Here is a 21250-nt window from a genome sequence, read left to right on the forward strand (position 1 = left end):
GAAGATCCAAGTGGGTCGTACGTTAGACCGTATTGGAGTTGCTGAAAGTCAGAATGGATCATACGTTGGACCGTATCTGAGTTGAAGGAGTCATATGTTGGGCTGAATCAGAATGAACCGTACGTTAGGCTGTATCTGATAATATTTGTTGTTGTATTTGCAATGAATATCTGGGGTGGATTTCAGAGTGTTTGTCAGAATGGATGTTCATATGGATTATATCTGAGAGCTGTATTTGAATCTTGAATGTAATTGATAAGGATGTCCGTCTTTTATTTTGACGATATCAGGAGGATAATTAACCTGAAAAGAAAGGTTAGCTTCATGCCATGTCATGATGCATGAGATGTTTTATGCTTTTGAAAATAAATGCGAACATTGTATGCATGTATGTGATGTGGAATGATGCATGGAATGAATCATGTGTCTGAGAATTTTGCCAGGGGAAAATAAATCCTCATATCCCGGTTGGAGATATTTGTATTGATGACCCTTTCTCAGCTGGGGGTATTTGATTTCTGTCTGATGGTAGAAATGTTCAACAGAAGCCTGGTTGGGGGTGGAAGAGATGACCGATTTGTCTAGTAATGCCGACCTCTTCTGGGAAATAGCTGGTTTTTTTGTTGGGGAGTAGAATTAGCAACCGGATCCCTTGGAACGCATGATTAGACCTTCTCCTCAATCCTGAAGTCTTTTAGTAATTGTTATTGCTATTTTATGCATGTATTTTTGGTAAACATCAATCGTGTTCAAATGCATATATTAATTCAAATTAAATCAATGGACGTTTATGCAGACAAAACAGAGAAAGTAAAACAAAAGCATCTTTTTGGAAATAAAATTGTATTGATTTCGAAAGAGGGCCTATAAACAGGCAATTTGAGTACAAGGAGACAGAAATCCTAGTAAGAGGAAATTGTCAGGAAAACAAAGAGAAAGCTAGGCAGAAAAAGTCCTATTGATTTTAATTCCACTACTGTCATTATGTCTTCAAGCATCTCATCACCTACTGTCGGATAGAAGTGATTGGCTTGTTCAGTCCCTTGAACTTGGGTGAAGCTGACAGAGAACGGGACATAGTCATACGCTTTAATCCCTAATTTTTGCCTGGACCGACTTTTCAGGTTTTCAGTCCACCAGGATACCCTTTTTTTCCCAAGCCGCCTTTTCAGGTTTTCGACTTGCCGGGTGTACATTTTTGTATGTTTATCCCTAATTTTTGCCCGAACCCTTTTGGTTCGCCGGGATGCCCTTACTTTTGCCTAGATACGTCGATCTAGCGGGTCTCTTTTATGCATAGTATTTTATGACTATGTCTGTGTTCACGGGATGCGGGAAGTCTTCGCCATCCATCGTAGCAAGTACCATGGCTCCACCAGAGAATACCTTCTTAACTACAAATGGCCCTTCGTATGTGGGAGTCCATTTGCCTCTGGGATCACCTTGTGGTAGAATGATACGCTTGATCACCAAGTCGCCAATTTGATACACCTGTCTCTTGACTCTTTTGTTAAATGCCTGGGTCATGCGCTTCTGATATATCTGCCCATGACAAACAGCCGCAAGTCTCTTCTCATCAATCAAATTTATTTGATCGAGTTGAGTTTGAATCCATTCATCTTCATCTAAGCCCGCCTCTTTCACGATTCTTAGAGAGGGAATCTGAATTTCCACTGGTACAACGGCTTCCATTCCGTAGACTAAAGAGAACGGAGTTGCCCCTGTCGAAGTGCGCACTGAAGTGCGATAACCATGAAGAGCAAAGGGTAACATCTCATGCCAGTCTTTGTATGTTACTGTCATTTTTTGTATGATCTTCTTGATATTCTTATTAGCAGCCTCCACGACGCCGTTCATCTTTGGCCGGTACGGAGAGGAGTTATGGTGTTTTATTTTGAACCGCGTGCAGAGTTCAGTAATCATCTTGTTGTTCAAATTAGTACCATTGTCAGTGATAATTCTTTCAGGGATGCCATATCGACAAATAAGACTAGTCTTGATGAACCGTGCCACCACATTCTTGGTAACAGAAGCAAATGAGGCTGCCTCTACCCACTTTGTGAAGTAATCAATAGCAACAAGAATGAAACGATGTCCATTAGAAGCAATAGGTTTAATCTCCCCAATCATATCAATGCCCCACATTGCAAAGGGCCAAGGGGCTGTCAACACGTTTAAAGGAGCAGGAGGCACATGTACCTTATCCGCATAGATCTGGCACTTGTGACAGGTTCTGGAGTGATGGTGGCAATCAGTTTCCATGGTAGACCAATAATACCCTGATCTCAGAATCTTCTTGGCCATCGTATGTCCACTAGAATGAGTCCCAAAGATACCGTCATGCATGTCTTCCATAATCTTTTCTGCTTCCTTTTTATCCACACAGCGAAGCAAAGTCGAATCGTGATTACGTTTGTATAATACTCCATTACTCAAAAAGAATTTAGTGGAGAACTTCCTCAGGAATTTTCTGTCATTGATGGATGCCCCTTCAGGGTATTCCTGAGTTTCTAAATATCTTTTCACTTCGTGGAACCAAGGTTTCTCCCCTACTCCCTCAGTATTAAGTTCATAACAATATGCTGGGTCATCTAATCGTTCAATGGTGATCCTGGGAGCTTCACTGTCCCATCTGACTCTGAACATAGATGACATGGTAGCCAATGCGTCAGCCAACTGATTCTCTTCCCGTGAGATATGTTCAAATGTAATCTCTTCAAAGTATGGGATTAATGTCAACACCCGCTCTCGATAAGGGATGAGATTCGGATGTTTAGTGTCCCATTCTCCTTTGATCTGACTGATTACTAATGCTGAGTCTCCGTACACACTCAAAAACTTGATTCTTAAGTCTATAGCAGCCTTGAGTCCCAAAATACATGCTTCATACTCAGCCATATTATTGGTACAATCAAAACATAGTCTAGCAGTGAAAGGTGTATGGCAACCCCTGGGAGAAATAATTACAACACTAACACCATTGCCCAATGCATTAGAAGATCCATCAAAAACCATAGTCCATCGGGATCCCAGTTCGGGTCCTTTATCCGGTCCAGGTTTTTCATAATCAGTAACAAGCATGACATCCTCATCTGGGAACTCAAAATTCATAGATTGGTAATCGTCCACCGCTTGATGAGCCAAATGATCAGCTAGCACGCTTCCTTTGATTGCTTTCTGGGTAGTATACTGGATATCATACTCTGTTAAAATCATCTGCCATCTTGCTATTCTCCCGGAGAGAGCAGGTTTCTCAAATATATATTTGATAGGATCCATCTTAGAAATCAATAAAGTGGTATGATTTAACATATACTGTCTTAGTCGGCGAGCAGCCCAGGCCAAAGCACATCAAGTTTTCTCGAGCAGTGAGTATCTTGTTTCACAGTCGGTAAACTTTTTGCTAAGGTAGTATGTGGCATGCTCTTTTCGACCAGACTCGTCATGTTGCCCCAACACACACCCCATTGAATTTTCTAACACGGTCAAATACATGATTAGAGGTCTTCCCTCAACGGGTGGTACCAGAATTGGAGGTTCCTGGAGATATTTCTTGATTTTGTCAAAAGCTTCTTGGCATTCATCATTCCATATCATCTCTTGATTTTTCCTCAGTAATTTGAAGATGGGTTTGCAGGTGGTGGTCAAATGGGAGATAAATCGGGCAATGTAATTCAACCGTCCCAAGAAACCTCTGACTTCTTTATCCGTACGAGGAACTGGCATTTCTTGAATAGCTCTCACCTTAGCCGGGTCAACCTCAATTCCTTTATCACTGACAATAAAGCCCAAGAGTTTACCGGATCTTACTCCAAAGGTGCATTTGTTCGGGTTCAATCTCAACTTGTATTTCTTCAACCTCTCAAACAGTTTGTATAAATGATCGAGATGTTCTTCTTCAGTATGAGATCTGGCTATCATGTCATCCACATATACTTCTATCTCATGATGGATCATATCATGGAACAAAACTACCATAGCACGCTGGTATGTTGCTCCTGCATTCTTCAAACCGAATGGCATTACTTTGTAACAGAAAGTGCCCCATTGCGTCACAAACGTAGTTTTCTCCATGTCCTCAGGTGCCATTTTAATCTGGTTATAACCCGAGAATCCATCCATGAAGGAGAATACTTTGTGTTGAGCGGTGTTATCTACCAGAACGTCGATGTGCGGGAGTGGAAAGTCATCTTTGGGACTCGCTTTATTCAAATCTCTGTAATCTACGCACATTCGCACCTTACCATCCTTCTTCGGCACTGGTACCACATTAGCAACCCATTGAGGATAAGAAGTAACGGCTAGAAAACCGGCATTGAATTGTTTCATAACTTCGCCTTTGATTTTCTCAGACATTTCAGGACGCATGCGGCGAACCTTTTGCTTAACAGGACGACAATCTTCCTTCATTGGCAAACGATGCACTACTATATCAGTATCCAATTCGGGCATGTCTTCATAAGACCAAGCAAAAATCTCTACATAGTCATGTAACATCTGAATCAATCTTTCTTTGATACTGTTTTCCAAACCTGCTCCTATTTTGACTTCTTTCCTGTCTACTTCAGTACCCAGATTTACAATTTCAATTGATTCCTCATGCGGCTGTATGGTCTTTTCTTCTTCCAGTAACAGTCTGGCAAGTTCACCAGGGACTTCACAATCTTCCTCACTTCCATCCTCGGCTTGGTAGATCGGATTTTCAAAGTCATAATGCACAGTAGTAGAACTATTATCAACAGGATCCAGAGTGGGTATGGATCTGCAATTTATTACGTGAGTGTGTGTAAGAGAGCATAGCTTGTTTAAAAGATGACAGGAAAGATAAAGAGCGCAATATTTGAATGCAAAAAGGTCCATTGATTTATTGAATATGAATATGCTTATGAAATGACAAACCCTTAACAAATTAACTATTGCGCCCCGAGCATAGACACAATGCTTTAAGAAGTTCAATTGTAAACATTAAAAAAATTGCAACACTAAAATAGACAATAACAATTACTCCTGACTAAAGGAAATCGGGATAGTGTCTTCAGCCTTCCAATTATTGAGTCCGTCACCAATTGTTGGGTAAATCCAGCTACCCAGGTCGCAATCGCTGTCAGCATCTTCTACAGCATTAATCTGGTCTTTGACTGTCTTTTCAGAGTTAAATCCCAGGCCAGATTTATCAGACTTGTACGGTACATCGATCAGTTGACCCCAGCCAGTACGACCACCATCTTCAACCACGGCTTGAGCATCTTTCAGAGAAATCATAGCAGGAGGAGCACGAACAACCTTGGGCATACGGGGAGTTAGCTTAAGGACATGACTGGTCGGAGGAACCACTTCAAATGACTGAGAGGGAGTCTCAAAGAATTCACCATCCATCTCGACGTATCTGAAGGTATGCACACTACTGACCATATACTCTTCTTCTCCACACACAGTGACAACCTTACCCTCTATTGAATACCTCAGCTTTTGGTGGAGAGACGAAGCTACAGCACTTGCCCCATGAATCCAAGGGCGCCCCAGCAAGCAGGAATAGGCAGGACGAATGGTCATTACGTGAAAGATAGTGTTGAAAACCTGAGGTCCTATCTTGATAGGGAGAACCACTTCACCATGGACGACACTCTTCGCACCATCGTAAGCACGTACCACAGCATCACTAGGTTTCAGTTCAATGCCTTTACAGTCAAGTTTATCGAGCACAGCTTTCGGCAACACGTTCAAAGAAGAGTCATTATCGATCAATACATGAGACAAAGTGATCCCTTTACACTCAATAGAGATATGCAAAGCTTTATTGTGAGTCTTTCCTGCTGGTGTCAGGTCAGCATCGGAAAAGCCTAGGCCGTTGTCAATAGCCAAGTGAGCAACATAATTTTCGAACTGATCGACGGATGTCTCCTGAGGTACATGAGCAGTCTTCAAGAATTTTATCAAGGCATGGGCATGAGATTCAGAAGATAACAACAAGGATAACATCGAGATCTTAGACGGGGTATGCCCCAACTGTTCTACCACATCAAAATCACTCATGCGGATGATTTTCAGCATTTCTTCCATTTCCTGTTTGGCAGCATCTTCAGTAGTAACTTCGACCGATGTCTCTGACTGAGAAGGGTTGACTGTTGGTTCCTTTCCTCGAGTTTCAGGGGCGGGAGGTGAGATTTCTGGAGAGAAGATCCTTCCGCTTCGAGTAACTTTACTAGTCCCAACAATGTCATTAGGATTATCAGAATTACCAACTTGCTTTACGCCATGGATGTAAACATCACCTCCATAATTCCACGGAACGGCTTTGCTGGAGGAATATGGTACTGGGCCAGGTGCAATAATGACTAGGGGAGCTACCTTGGGCTCAGCAGTAATCTTTACAGGTACTCTGGTAGCGGTAATCTTCACTGGAACTTTGGACCTAGCAATCACAGATATTTCTTCAATAGGGTCTTCCACCTTAGGAACCTTTTCGAAGAGAATTGTATGATCGTCCATCAGCCGTTGAATACCATTCCTCAATTTCAGGCAATCATTGGGTCGGAGTATACAGAGACCACAACTTTCAGCACAACCTGGAAATAAACCAGCTTGCAACAACTTCTTCTTGACGGCCAGGAGAGGAGATGCTAAGTCAGCTACATTAGAAATGTGAGAATTGTCATCCACAGCATTAACAGCCTTGTCATGATTAGGCATAGGTGCAGTGACGACATTAGGAGTCTCCGACGGCTCAAATTCAATTTCCCCAGCGTCGATCATATCCTGAATTTTAATCTTCAACAACCAACAATCGTTTGTATCATGCCCGGGGCTATCAGAGTGATATGCACACCTGGCATTGGGATTATAACGAGGAGAAGTAGTGTTGACATTTGCAGGAGGACCTCTGAGAGTGATTAAATTTGCCTTTAGCATACTTTGCAGTGCTTGTGCTAAAGTCATATTGATCTTGGTAAACTGCCTTCTCGGCCTGTCCTGTCTGTGCTGGAAGTTTTGAGCTGGCGGGGCTGCAATCGTAACTGCTCCAACGGCATGGTCACTATTTTTCTTGTTATGACTCCTTTGACCGTACACCGCATTTGATTCATTCTTCCCCTGATAGGACTTTTTGCTGCTTGCAGAGGTAGCCGCCTGTATCTTTCCACTTCGAATGCCGCTCTCCACCCGTTCACCTGTCAATATAAGTTCAGTGAAACCCGATGAAGAACTTCCCAGTAGATGGCTGTAGAATGGGCCAGTCAGTGTACCCATGAACATGTCTACTAATTCACGATCAGTCATAGGGGGTTTGACTCTGCCAGCCAAATCTCTCCATTTTTGAGCGTATTCTTTGAAGCTTTCTTTAGAGCCCATAGTCATATTCTGCAACTGTAGCCGAGTAGGTGCTAGTTCAGAATTATACTGGTAGTGCTTGTAGAAAGCTGTCGCTAAATCAGTCCAGGTGTGGATGTTAGAGCTCTCGAGCTGATAATACCACTCTAATTGTGTGCCAGACAGACTCTCTTGGAAGAAATGGATCCATAGCTTCCTATCAGTGGTATGTGGTTGAATCTTTCTCACGTAAGCTCTCAGATGCATCTGAGGACAAGATGCACCATCATACTTAGTGAAAACAGGGACCTTGAATTTGCGGGGAATGACCACATCAGAGACCAGACCTAAGCTTTCGAAATCCAGACCGGGCGTCTTCTGGCCCTCCATAGCTAGCATGCGTTCTTCCAGCAGTTTATACTTATCATCTTTTGGAGAGTACTGCTCATTCTCATAATCTTCATCGTCCTCCTCCTGGCTGAAAGGATCAGCGTTCTCCTCTTCTGAATCTGTCCCCTCTTCTTGATCCTTCGGAATCCTAATCTTGACTCCTGCAGCCTGTCCTTTAAGCCTTCTTCCCGGGTTAATGTAACTCACAGGTTTCTTGTCTTTCTTCTGCTCGAGCAACAGAGCCTTCAGCTCCTCCTGTCCCTTGGATAAGCTCAAGATCATCTCCTGGAATTGAGCATTCTGAGCCTGGAGATCTTTGACAGTTTGTTCGAGAGCCATTTTTCTGTTTAAGAGGAAGACCGTGAGAATATGGTCCTTTAGAGTACCTGTTATGCAATGTTATGTTATGCTATGTAATGTATGAAATGTTTTCAAGGACTTTTGGAATTTAACTTTGCGTAAACTACCAAAAAGAGAGGAACTTTTATTACTAATTTCTTAATCATTGTTCATTACAAAAAATAATAATAAAAATACAATGAAAGCTTAAGTCTCCCAGGGGCGGCTTCTTTTTGGGTGAAGATACGCATTGAGTCTTCGTTCCTCATTAAGCTGGCTGGTGAGCTCTAGTACTTTCTTCGTTTCTGCACCGAACTGAGCTTCGAAAGTATCCCTTTCCTCTCTCAACTGGGTCCAGGATCTCTTCAATTCCTCAACATCGGTAGGCATATCTGGATAAGGAATGATCTGAGGAGTTCCTCCTTCAACCCCTGGTTCAACAATCAATGGTCCAACTGCGAGATATGGCATGACAAGTTCGTGAGCTCTTTCGCGTACCCATCTGAGATAAGATTCCATAGGAATGGAGTTTTTCTGTCCTAAAGTACTTCTTTTCACCATGCCACAAGCTCGTACAAACCTTTGACGGAGACTTTGAGAATCGTTGTCATAGTCAAACACAGTGCCTTGAATAATTACTTCATGTGGACCATCTCTTCGAGCATACCCAAACTGACGTAGGGCTAAAGCTGGGTTATAAGTAATACCTCCTCTTATCCCCAGGAGTGGTACGTTAGAGAATTCTCCACAACGGTCAATGATGATAACATTTTCTTTGAGATGAGGACACCAACAGATGTCTGAATGGGAGAGCGACATTATCCTTTGAGACCATTTCAAATTTTGATCATTCTTCAAGACTGATTGAGGGAGGTGCGAAATAAACCACCTAGACAACAAAGGTACGCAGCACATGAGAGTCCCTTGCCTTTTCATAGTACGAGTGTGAAGGGAATGCAAGATGTCTCCAAGCAAGGTAGGCACAGGGTTATGAGTGAGAAATATCTTAATAGCATTCATGTCTATGAATTGGTCTGGATTAGGGAATAACACCAAACCATAGATTAGCAATGCTAGAACATCTTCAAAAGCATGGACATTCATAACTTTTAGGAATTCTCGGGCCTTATTTATTAGAAATTTGGCAAGTAAACCCTTAACTCCACTTCTTGTTACCCAATTAGTTTCAATGTCAGACTTTGTCATGTGTAAAAGCTGCGGCGACTTTTTCAGACTTCAGAATCTTTTCTAAACCACTGAAAGGTGTTTGATCAAGAATAGGTATCCCAAGCAACTTGGAGAATTCTTCTAATGTGGGTACCAACTGATAATCTGGGAAAGTGAAGCAATGATGTTTAGGATCGAAGAACTGGAATAGAACTCTCATCATATCTTCTCTGAAACCAGTGGTAACCAAATTGAGGAGAGAACCATGTTTCTTGATGAACTGAGCATGATCGGGAAGTTCTGACACTAAATCCTTGAGTTGAGGAGAGATCGTTACAAGATTGATCCGGATGGTCTTCCTGGAAGCCATAACCTGTTTAACAGAGCAAAGCTAAATCCCTAAGTCCTTGAAATGGTTAGTATAATGCCATGATGTTATGATGTTATGATGTTATGTAAATAGCAAGCACAAGCAAGTCACACAACAATCATTCCTAGGTTTTAAGGCTTGCATGAGTTCCATAGGTAAGTTCCCTCCCCACTGAAGTCTGGTTGGTTCAACCTGTCCTAGAATAGTAACCGGGTTCTAGAAGGATCTCAAATCATTGACCTTCCCTTAAGTCCACTTCAGTGCAACACCAAGCGGTTGACCAAAATTTCCTTAAAGTCCAATCTCAAAGAGTGTAGTATCGAGTATCAACCAACCCCAGTCGGAACCGAAGCCAGTTATCTCACTACTTTCTAATGGCTAGGATGAGTCAATTAGGGTTCTAAAGGTCTGGTTAATGCTTTGATGACACCACGCGAATGCCAAATTTTTCCTCAAGTAAACATGAGGAACATCAGGACATCCAAAGTGTCACATTAACCGTAGCCATCATTTTAACCATTCCAGTATACGCCGGATAGTCGCGATGATCTATTGCTACTTACCTAAGGTACACTAGATCCGGGTGTAGGATCTTTCACTCAAAAAAAATACCCTTAAAAGAAGGAACAATTTAAAAACATAAATGATTTTTTAAGGTGACCTCTCTTTGTAGTCCCCAGCAGAGTCGCCAGTTCTGTCATCCGGTGAACTGGACTTTTGTGTTTTTGCTTTAGAAAGCAAATGTCGCGGTTAGCAAGAGTCGCCACCGACTTTTCTTTTATCCAATAAGGAAAGGCGGAAAAGAACAAGAAAGACCTTAATTTAGATTTTGGGTTCGGGAGGTACATTATACAAAGGGAAGGTGTTAGCACCCTTTGTATCCATGGTTACCCATGGGCTCTTAATTGCTTAATCACTTATGTTTTTCTAGTTTGAAAAAGTGTTTGAGAAATGTTTAGAAAATGTTTTGAAAAAGGAGAGTTTAACTTTGTAATGATTCTTGAATGAATGTATACAAAGTGGTTATCTCGTTTTAGTTTTGAAAGTCGTTTAGAAAAATATAACCCGACAATGATTCTAGTACGAATGTATACCACGTGGTGATTTTCTAAAAGATGTTTGAAAGGTGTGAGGTGTGAAAAGTATTTTAAGTTGTGAATAAGCAATTAAGAGTTATACCTACCCAAAGTCTTTATGGGCATTTCCTATCCTTATGAGGGTAAAACCGTCCTTACTATAGAGGAGTAAGTAGTTTTATCCTTTGGATGTAAAAGGGTCATCGTAGGGTCATTGATTGGTCATTGAAGGCAACAGTTGTGAGGATACCTTAGCATTCGAAGGGACCATCATCATTTAACCGTAGGCTACACCGAAGGGTCATCGAGGGACAAAGGCAACATTCGAGGGACTATGATGGTTTAACCGAAGGGTCTTTGCTAAGTGTATCCCCATATTCGCGGGACATGACCGTAATACCGGAGTCGTAGGGTAACAAAGAGAGGTCCAAGATCACTTATTTAAAGGCAAAGTTTTACAATTAATTAGATAGCTGTAATCAATTAGGTAATTAGAGTGAATTTCCACATTAAAATCGATTAAACAATTAGGATGAATCTCCACATTAAAATCAACTAAATAATTAGGATGAATCTCCACAAGGGTATCCCACAAATAAAGTGGAATACCTAGCAAGCTACTTTTTCCTGGGAATATATGAACCCTTACAACATTCAGCACACAGGTCAGAATACCAAATGGGGGTGCAATCGAGGATTACACCGCAAAGGAAAACACAGCAGTAGGAATGTCAGGCAAAATAACGCATGATTAACATAGAACGGATCAAATAAACACAGAACAGAACACCCAAAATATTAGCGACTGTCACGTTCGCCTCTGCCTCGCCTAGCGAATACTCGCTACATGCTCGCTTAGCGATGTGCTAGCGAGCGGCTGCGGGTTTTGAATTTCAGAACAGTATGACCTCAGCCTGCTGCACGCCTTATGGCGTCCAATACACAAATTACATGGTTCAACATTCACAATATTCAGGCACACTTAAATTCACATGTAAAACCTCAAATATGTTTATGAATTCAATTATAATATCACATGCAAATTAAGAACATAAAGCGGTAATAGTAATACAAACCTGTTTGCAATCGAATTGCAACCTTGAATTGGCAAGTCGGATTGAGTTGGGCGGAGGTGACCTTGATGCGGATGAGTTTCCTTCAGGGTTTCCTTTAGGGTTGCTCTGAATTCTCTGGGTTAGCCTCCAGGGTTTGCTGTGCCTTCTCTCTATCTCCCGTCTCCGTCCTTTTCTTTTCTTCCTTTTCCTGAATGAAGCTCTGCTATTTATAATGCTCTTTTTGTGACCTAATGGGCTCAGAATGAAGCCCAGAATTTTTTGATATCCGCAAGCTTCGCTAGGCGAGCGGTATAGCGAGGGGTTCGCTAGGCGAAGGATTTGCTCGCCTAGCGAGCAAGCCAGTTTGGGCCATTTTCTGGATTTGGCCATCTGTGTGCTGGGCCTTTGTTCTTTTGAGATTAATGCCTTGAAAAATAAGTTGGGGTGCCTTAAAAATGCCTTGTAATGTTAACGGGAAAATTTTGGGGTATGACAGTCACGTATTGAATGACAATCAACTTCGATATGTTTGGTGCGTTCATGAAAAACAGGATTTGCAACAATTTGAATGGCACTTGTATTGTCAGCATAAAGTGAAGTTGGCTCTGTTTGGGGAAATCCAAGTTCAGCCAAAAGACCACGAAGCCAAAGTATTTCTGAACAAGCAGCAGACATGGCACGATACTCTGATTCAGTGGAAGATTTAGAAACTCTTGCTTGCTTCTTACTTTTCCAAGAGATCAATGAAGAACCAAGAAACATGCACCAACCAATAACCGATCGACGAGTATCAGGACACCCTGCCCAATCAGCATCACTATAAGCACTCAACTGAAGAGAAATTCCAACGGAAAAGAATAATCCGCAATGAGAGGTTCCCTTTAAGTAGCGAATTATACGACGAACCGCAGCTAAGTGAAGATGGCGAGGAGAATGCATGAATTGACTTACTTGTTGAACAACAAAAGATATGTCAGGGCGAGTAATAGTCAATTAGTTGAGGCTACCCACAAGTTGGCGATACAATAAGGGATCAGGCAAAAGATCACCATCATCACGATGATATTTAACATTAACCTCAAGAGGAGTATCTACCGGATTATCCGATTCGAGACTAGCCATAGAAATCAGATTTGTAGCATATTTCTGTTGATGGAGAAAGATGCCCTTGGATGTAGAATGAACCTCAAGACCAAGAAAATAATGTAGATTACCCAAATCTTTCATGTGAAATGAGGCCTGTAACTGTTGCTTAAGTCGCTGAATGGAAGCATGATCAGAACCAGTAATAACCATATCATCAACATACAAAAGAAGCAGAACAATACCCGCAGATGTACTATGAATAAATAAAGAGGAATCATACTGACTCTGAGTAAAGGAGAATCCAAGTCGAGTGGAATGGAATTTCTCGTACCATGCTCTAGGTGCCTGTTTCAAACCATATAAGGAGCGTTTGAGTTTGCACACGCCTTTAGATGAAGAGAATAAGCCTTGAGGTGGAGTCATATAAATATCTTCTGTCAGGTAACCGTGAAGAAAAGCATTCTTCACATCCATTTGATGAAGAGACCACCCACTAGAAGCAACTATAGAGATGATCGTGTGAACAGTTGTCATTTTGGCAACCAGGGCAAATGTCTCATCATAATCAATTCCATATTCTTGCTTGTTTCCTAAAGCAACCAAACGAGCCTTGTAACGGTTAAGGGACCCATCAGAATTTAATTTCACAGAATACACCCATTTGCAACCTATAGGTTTGACATCAGGAGGACAAGAGACAATATCCCATGTGAAATTCTCTTGAAGAGCTTGAAGCTCTTCATTCATTGCTTTTATCCATCGCACATCTTTAACAGCCTGTGAGTAACAAGTAGGAATATATATGCTAGAGAGTGTGGCAGTCAGAGAAGTATGTGAGGAATCATACCTGTATGGTGAATATATATCTGGTGCGCGAGATATTCTACCAGAACGTCGTGGTTCAACCGGTACAGGATCAGGTGGCGGTTCAGCGTCAGGAAGGGGTGTGGGAACCTGCTGCCTGTTTCGTCTAACATATACATGACCTGGTTTATAACGTTCAATAAATTGAGGCATAATAGAAAACTTAGGAAGAGTAACAATATCATTAATGACAGGAGAAACACAGGGAAACATAAACTGATTGTCAAAAAATGTCACATTTCTAGAAATGCGAAAACGATGGTTAGTGACATCATAACACACAAATCCCTTATGAGAGTGACTATATCCCATAAATGCACACTGAACGGATTGTGCTCCAAGCTTATGTCTTTCAAAAGGAGGTAAGTGAACAAAACACACACACCCAAAAGTATGTAAAGCAGTATAATCAGGGTGAATTTTAAAAAGACGAAAGAAAGGAGAATCAAGATCAATAACCATAGAAGGAAGACGGTTGATCAAGAAGACAGCTGTGGAAAGAGCCTCCACCCAAAATCGGGATGGTACAGAAGTTTGGAGAAGTAAAGTGCGTGTTACATCAAGCAAATGACGAGTCTTACGTTCTGCCATACCATTTTGTTGAGGGGTATTGGGACAAGATCGTTGAGACAGGATGCCTTTTTGTTGAAGGTATTCCTGAAACTTATGAGACATGTACTCACCACCAGAGTCAGAGCGAAATTTTTTAACACTTTCTTGAAATTGAGTTTTAACATATGTCAAAAATTTCTGAAACATAGAAAACACTTCAGATTTAGAACGGAGAAAATATATCCAAGTAAAACGACTATAATTATCAATAAATGTGCCAAAATATTTACAGTGAGCATGAGAAACTACGGGAGACATTCCCCATACATCACTATGAATTATCTCAAAACAAGTAGAGACACGGTGAGCATTAGACGGAAAAGGAAGTGTTTTACTTTTAGCCAATTTGCAAACAGAACATGAAACCGAGGCATTAGAAATAACATTTTTATTTCCCAACAAACCAGTTTTACATAAATGAGACAAAACAGAAGAGTTTGGATGACCTAATTTTCTATGCCAATCCTCATAAGAATTCAAAATGTTATTACACGCAAGAGATAAATTATTAGAAATAAATTGTATTGGAAACAATCTTCCCACTTTAGGCCCCTTCGCGATCACCTTCCCCGACACCTCCTCCTGAACAAGACAACCATCTCTGGAAAAGTTAACATCATAATTTTTATCTACCAATTGACCAACACACAATAAATTGGAAGCAAGTCCGGGTGATACAAGAACATCCAGAAAGTCAGAGTTTATATCGCCAACATTAGTGATAGATAAAGTATTACCATCAGCTATTTGAATTTTCTGATTACCATGATAAGATTGTAAATTGTGCAAATATTCAGAGGAATTCGTCATGTGATTGGATGCACCAGAATCAAGAAACCATGGGCGAGAAATATTAGAAGACTTGCCCTAAATTCCCAAGGCCGAAAGAGCAGAAAGTACCATTTGCTGAATTAGTTCAGGCTGTAGAGTATCATCATTAGATGCATTAGTAACAGAAGAGCCAGCTGTAGAATTTGTATTTGCATGAAATGCCTGCACTGAACGTTGTGTTGGTCGTGGAGGACGTGTGGGATAATCAGATATAATATGACCTTGCTGCTTGCAATAATTGCAGAAATTTTTATTGCAACTCCGTGAAATATGGCCAAATTGTTTACAGGAGAAACATTGAACCTGTCTCATATCACAACCTTTACCTCTACTCTGAGCAACAAATGCAACCACTGTAGGCTCAGAAACAACAACTTCATGAGACATGGTTCCTTGGGTAGCAAGACATTGTTCCTCTCGAAGAAGTTCACCAACATATGTATCTAAAGAAGGAACAGGATTCCTGTTCAGCAAAGCACCTCTGACAACTTCAAATTTTGGACGAAGTTTCATAAGAAATTGATCTCCCCGACTAGTGTTGTAGACCTCCTGGACATCCGCAAGATAACTCTTGAGAACATCAACATGTATAATCGCAAAGTGTTCTGTCCACAAATTCAAAAAACTAGAATAATATTTTTGAACTGACATATTACCTTGTTTGTAATTGGCTATCTCGAGCTCCAACTGGAAATATTTGGCCGCATTGTCCTGATTGTAAATACGCTTTAAATAGTTCCACATTTCTTGAGCAGTGGAAAAAGATCGCAAATTATTAATCATCTGAGGATCAATAGTACTGAGAATCCAAGTGATAATTTGAGCATCTTTGGTTTCCCAAGCATCTAAATCAGTTGTCTCTAATGGTGCCATAGAGATATCATCCAAGTGATTCCATAATCCCTTCCCTTTGACATACATTCGAAACTGAAATTCCCAAGCCGAATAATTTTTACCGGTAAAACGAACACAAAAATTATCTTTTTCTTTTTCTGAATTCATGATACAAAACTTTTTTTTTAAGTAAAACACGTGCAGCAGAATTTATTATTATTATTATTATTATTATTATTATTATTATTATTATTTTTTTTAATTCTGCACCCACCGCTTGAAATTACAAAAGAAAAAAAAGGAATCAAAATCGTGAGAAGTCACCGATCAAAATCGATCACAAATACTAAATAACGATGTCAAAGCAAGACCGTCAATCTTGAACATAAACAACGACAATCCTGAACAACACCGAGAATCAAGAGACGGCAGCAGAACTCAGAGTCACACACAAGCAACGACAATCCAGAACAATATCGAGAATCACGATCTCAATACTTCAAATTGAGAATCACCGAGACAAAATCAAGATACGGCACGAAACCGCAAACAACAGAACGAATCTGACAATGAACCGGAATGGAAGAGACAATTTCGAGAACGACACAGTGGGTGTCGCCGGACAAGCCCAAGATAACACAATTTCAAAGGTTTGGTTTGATCGAACCTTCTGATACCATGTTAGAAATTCTGGCTTGATACCTTTCTCATTGTATTTGATATTATATATAATAGTGTCGGTAATTACAACTCATAATGACTAATCATAACTAATTACAGCTCTTAATGACTAATTTTCTATTCTATGAATGTAAATTATTTACAATAAATGTGTCTGATTATTTCCTGATTAACAAATTATACCTACATAGAGTCTCCTTCCATTTATAATGAGATTACTTGCACTCAAAGTAATCTCAAAATATTAACTTAACTGTTACACGAAAAAATACTAAATTCAACTCTGTTGAATTCTAATTGATTCGACTTTGTTGAATATACACATTCTTAGACTATAAAAAAATATTCTTCGACAATTTCATACAGACTTCGATGCAACTTCATCTATCCTTGATAAGTTAAATAATTTTTAGTGTAGTTTATATTTAAATTTATTACAACAATTACAAAAATATATTTGTGCGAAGAAAAAGTTATTTTATACTCCATCGGTTCCTTTTTAAATGTTATTTTTTGACTTTTTACACATACCAAGAAAGTTAATCATTATTATTACTTTTCAAACAATAATTCTTGTTTTACCTATAATACCCCTATTATTTATTATATTATTTTACTTTTTCTCTCTCTATAATAATTACTTAGGGGTAATTTTGATAAACTTGCAATTATTACTACCTTAAACTTTGCAAGTGACAGTTAAAAAAATAATTTTTTTATAAGAAATAAACACTTAAAAAGGAATGGTGAGAGTATATTAAAAATGAACGGAGGGAGTATATTGTTTATTTATGAAAATCATTAATTCACGATACAAACAAACTGTACAAATAAAAGTGTGCTGTCAACAAATTCACGCCAACAGCCGGGGAATAAATTGAGGTCGGCAAAGAAGGCAGTGTGGCTATAAATAGAAACCTTTCATATGCCAACATACATATTTTCTTCTCAAACTCCTCTTTACAACTTCATCATCACCATATTATCAATAATCATGGGTGTTTTCACATACGAGAATGATACCACCTCTACCGTCCCTCCTGCCAAGCTCTTCAAAGCTGTCGTGCATGACGCTGATCTCATCGTTCCAAAGGTTGTTGATTCAATCAAGACTGTTGAGATCGTTGAAGGAAATGGTGGTCCAGGCACTGTCAAGAAGCTCACTTTTGTTGAAGGAGGACAGACCTTGTACGTGTTGCACAAAGTTGAAGCCATTGATGATTCAAAGTTGGAATATAATTACAGTATAGTTGGAGGAGTCGGTGTATCGGACATAGTTGAGAAGATATCATTTGAGGCCAAATTGTTTGAAGGTCCAAATGGTGGATCTGTTGGTAAGATGATTGTTAAATATCATACAAAAGGAGATGCTAAGCCTATTGAAAAGGAAGTTGAGGAAGGCAAGGCTAAGGGTGATGCTCTTTTCAAGGCCATTGAGGGTTACGTTCTGGCCAATCCTAATTACAACTGATGAGACTATGATCATCACTCTCCTTTCTAGCTTTGTTGGTGTCTTCTTAATACTATATGTTAGCTTCCAATGTAATAAAATGTCTTATGTTCCGAACTTTGAGGTTTGGTATATTTGTATCTCACTTTATCAATAACTTATATTACAAATGAAAGTATATCTATAATATTTTTGTTGTTAAATATAGTAACTAAGAAAGTTTATGATCTTTAGTCCAACTTTACAAAAAAAAAATTGATTTATATTTGTCTATAGCGGAAAATCTATAGATATGACAAACATATACTTATACTTGTGATGTATGAGACAAACACATGTGACACTTCTAATTAAAATTGTTGTGAAAATAAGATATGATGTTTGTAGCAAAAGAAGAATGACACTTGCCCAAAACAATAAAAATAAATTTAGAATTTAATTATATTGATTTATGTTTGCGGAAAATAAGAATTCTCTAATTCATTTATCATTTAAAAGTTGTTATAAGAGACTATAAACTTAGAGAAAAAAAAATCTTTTTCCCGTGGTTTCTAAACTAAACTCTAAGTGTATAAAGTGTTTCCCAAATCACTTAACAGTTGGGTCATCATGAGGAACATTCGTATTGAGTTAAGTGCAACACATATGTGAGAGAGACACCACATATTCATCTAAAACCTTAAGGTGATAGGTGTATGAGTCATCGCACTTATAAAATGTTCAACATCCATTTTTCTAAGCAATATGGGACTTAAAACTCACACTTGTACACAATAATCTCCCAGTGTGAGTCCATCCACTATGCTCCTACTCAAGCGGAAACTATTTCATCCACATACGTTTGTACCGCCGTTGTGGACACTATAACAAACACACCGTATGACCACAACATTGTCAAAAAGACCTTCCATACAAGGAGTTGGTCGCTTAATTGAACTACCGGCTTTGATACCACTGTTGGATCATCATGTGGAGCATCCACATCAGGTCATCATGTGGAGCATCCACATTGAATCAAGAGCAACACACAAGTGAGAGAGACACCACATATTCACCCAAAATCTTAAGGTGATAGGTGTATGAGTCCTATCACTTATAAAGTGCTCAACCTCCGTTTTTCTAAGTAATGTGAGACTTAGAACTCACACTTGTACACAACATTAATGACACTAAAAGGTTGTTAAATTCCAAAAATATAATCCTAGAAATTTCTATCATTTCCTTCTTACTAAGATTGTTACCTTATGCACATTTTTCAACTTGTGTCAACAACAAATGAGAGAGAACAATATTTATAACTATCAAAATCTTAATCGGCCATATATATGACTCATTAACAAACGAATTTGTAGACAAACACAAAAAATCTAATAATAGTGAAATATGTTTTTCCCTCTTTTCTCATTTGAGGTTTTAAGGAATGTCATAATAATTCGTCATGTTAACTTTAAGCCGATGGTGATGTTAGTTTAATCACCAACCACCTTACTACTTTCTCCTAAGCTTGAATCACTCGTAAACAAATTTGATCCTCTACAACAAAAAACCATTTTTACCTTAATTAAAATGAGAGTTAATCTATAGGAATGACAATTTGACTCATATCCATTGGGTACCCGTAAAAAAAGTCCACAATGTGTAGGATAAAAATCTGAAAAATGGGTTCAGAAATGGACACGGGTTAATACCTATAAATATAAGGGGTATGGGTACGGGTAACTTAGTATCCAACCCACCAGCCCCATACCCGCATAATACCCACCCGCCCCATACCCGCATAATATGTATTTATTTATTATTATATAAAAATGCATGTCTATCAATTTAAAAAGATACCACTATAAAGTACCACATATTTTAATATAAACATTTGTTTATTTTATAATTTAACAACACATTTTTTTAGTTTTTTTAAATGTTGTTAAAAATCATTTAAATATTGGATATTTCATAATTGATCAATTTATTTTTTACTAGAAATGCGGGTGATCGGTACGGGTATGGCTACATAGGTATCCATAGAGTACGAGTACGGGCACATACGTTAACGCCCACACGGGTATGGGTGGGGACAAATACTATAATATACTGCTCAAATCCTACTATTGTCATTCCTATTAACCTCGTTTTCGCATGCGAGGTAATAGAGGGCGTCATGAAATATGTGCCATTTTTTTCCTTGGGCCAGAATCAATCGAGGGGAATAACTTAATGGTCATGGATTCGATCCCCAACATCTACATTTTTATTATTTTCAAATTGGGTGAAACGCCCCATATTTTCTCTGGTTATAAGAAAAATTAAGGTAATAGAGCAATATTATTACCCCGGTTTGTAATAATATCTGAGAGAAAAATATTGTTATTTAATTTTTTTTTATATATTTTTGTTTTAACATGTAATACATGACTTTTTTTTGCCCATTTGTAAAACAGAAACATTGTAATTTTTGCCCATTTCTCAAACAAAAACATTTACCATAAATATTCATTGTTTACACCTATTGCAAAGCCAAAATTGCACACACTTTATAATTTTACAACAAAATTAAAATACATGATTAACCAACAAAAGCAATTACAAAAATGCATATTTTTGTAGATCATCCAAAATTTCTCTTCTTATAACCGGTCTTTAAGCACCTATAATTTGAACCATTAGAAATCAATTAGGATAATCAACAATAATAACAACATCAAATCTTTAAACTATTGATCTCAACAATAACAAAATTTCAAAATTCAATCTTCAACAACAACTTTAAACTTCAATATCAACAACATGCATCATGTAACACTTACTTTAGGGTTTTTTAATTTTCTGACTTTTACCTCTAAAACCATGCAACATAGGGTATACTTCGACATCTCTACATGTTGGGAAAGAATAAATATTAGTAAAAAAATTCAAAAGTGAAATGAATAAATATATTACTAAATGGTATAAAAAATGTACTTACTAGTTTTCCCATATCTTCTTTTGACGATCATAACGAATTACACATCATATGAATATTTTCTTCAAATGAAAGACATACATGTGTTGTGAAAGACGGAGTCTCAAAATTAGAATCATGATTTTCATCATTATCAAGAATATGTTTTCCTTATAGGAAAATTGACCATCTAGTGTTAGAAGGATTAGTGACATAAAAAAGTTGGTTTGCTTGGATTGCAATGATGAATGGTTC

The 21250-nt window shown here is 38.8% G+C and overlaps 1 protein-coding gene across 5 annotated transcripts in view; it reads left to right on the forward strand.

Annotated features, from left to right (window-relative positions):
- Window positions 1-18249, forward strand: part of LOC127073242 (ABA-responsive protein ABR18-like) — a 91776-nt gene extending 73527 nt beyond the window's left edge. For 3 of the 5 annotated variants that reach the window (XM_051014380.1, XM_051014383.1, XM_051014384.1), the window contains exon 2: window positions 17637-18249. In XM_051014380.1, coding sequence (XP_050870337.1) covers window positions 17637-18081 — 445 coding nt within the window. In that variant the 3' untranslated portion in view covers window positions 18082-18249. The remainder of the gene's footprint in view (window positions 1-17636) is intronic. The other 2 variants (XM_051014381.1, XM_051014385.1) reach the window with 1 other exon arrangement.
- The last annotated feature ends 3001 nt before the right edge of the window (window positions 18250-21250 follow it).

Source organism: Lathyrus oleraceus, chromosome 4, assembly GCF_024323335.1.
Source record: "Lathyrus oleraceus cultivar Zhongwan6 chromosome 4, CAAS_Psat_ZW6_1.0, whole genome shotgun sequence".
NCBI classification, from domain to species: domain Eukaryota; kingdom Viridiplantae; phylum Streptophyta; class Magnoliopsida; order Fabales; family Fabaceae; genus Lathyrus; species Lathyrus oleraceus.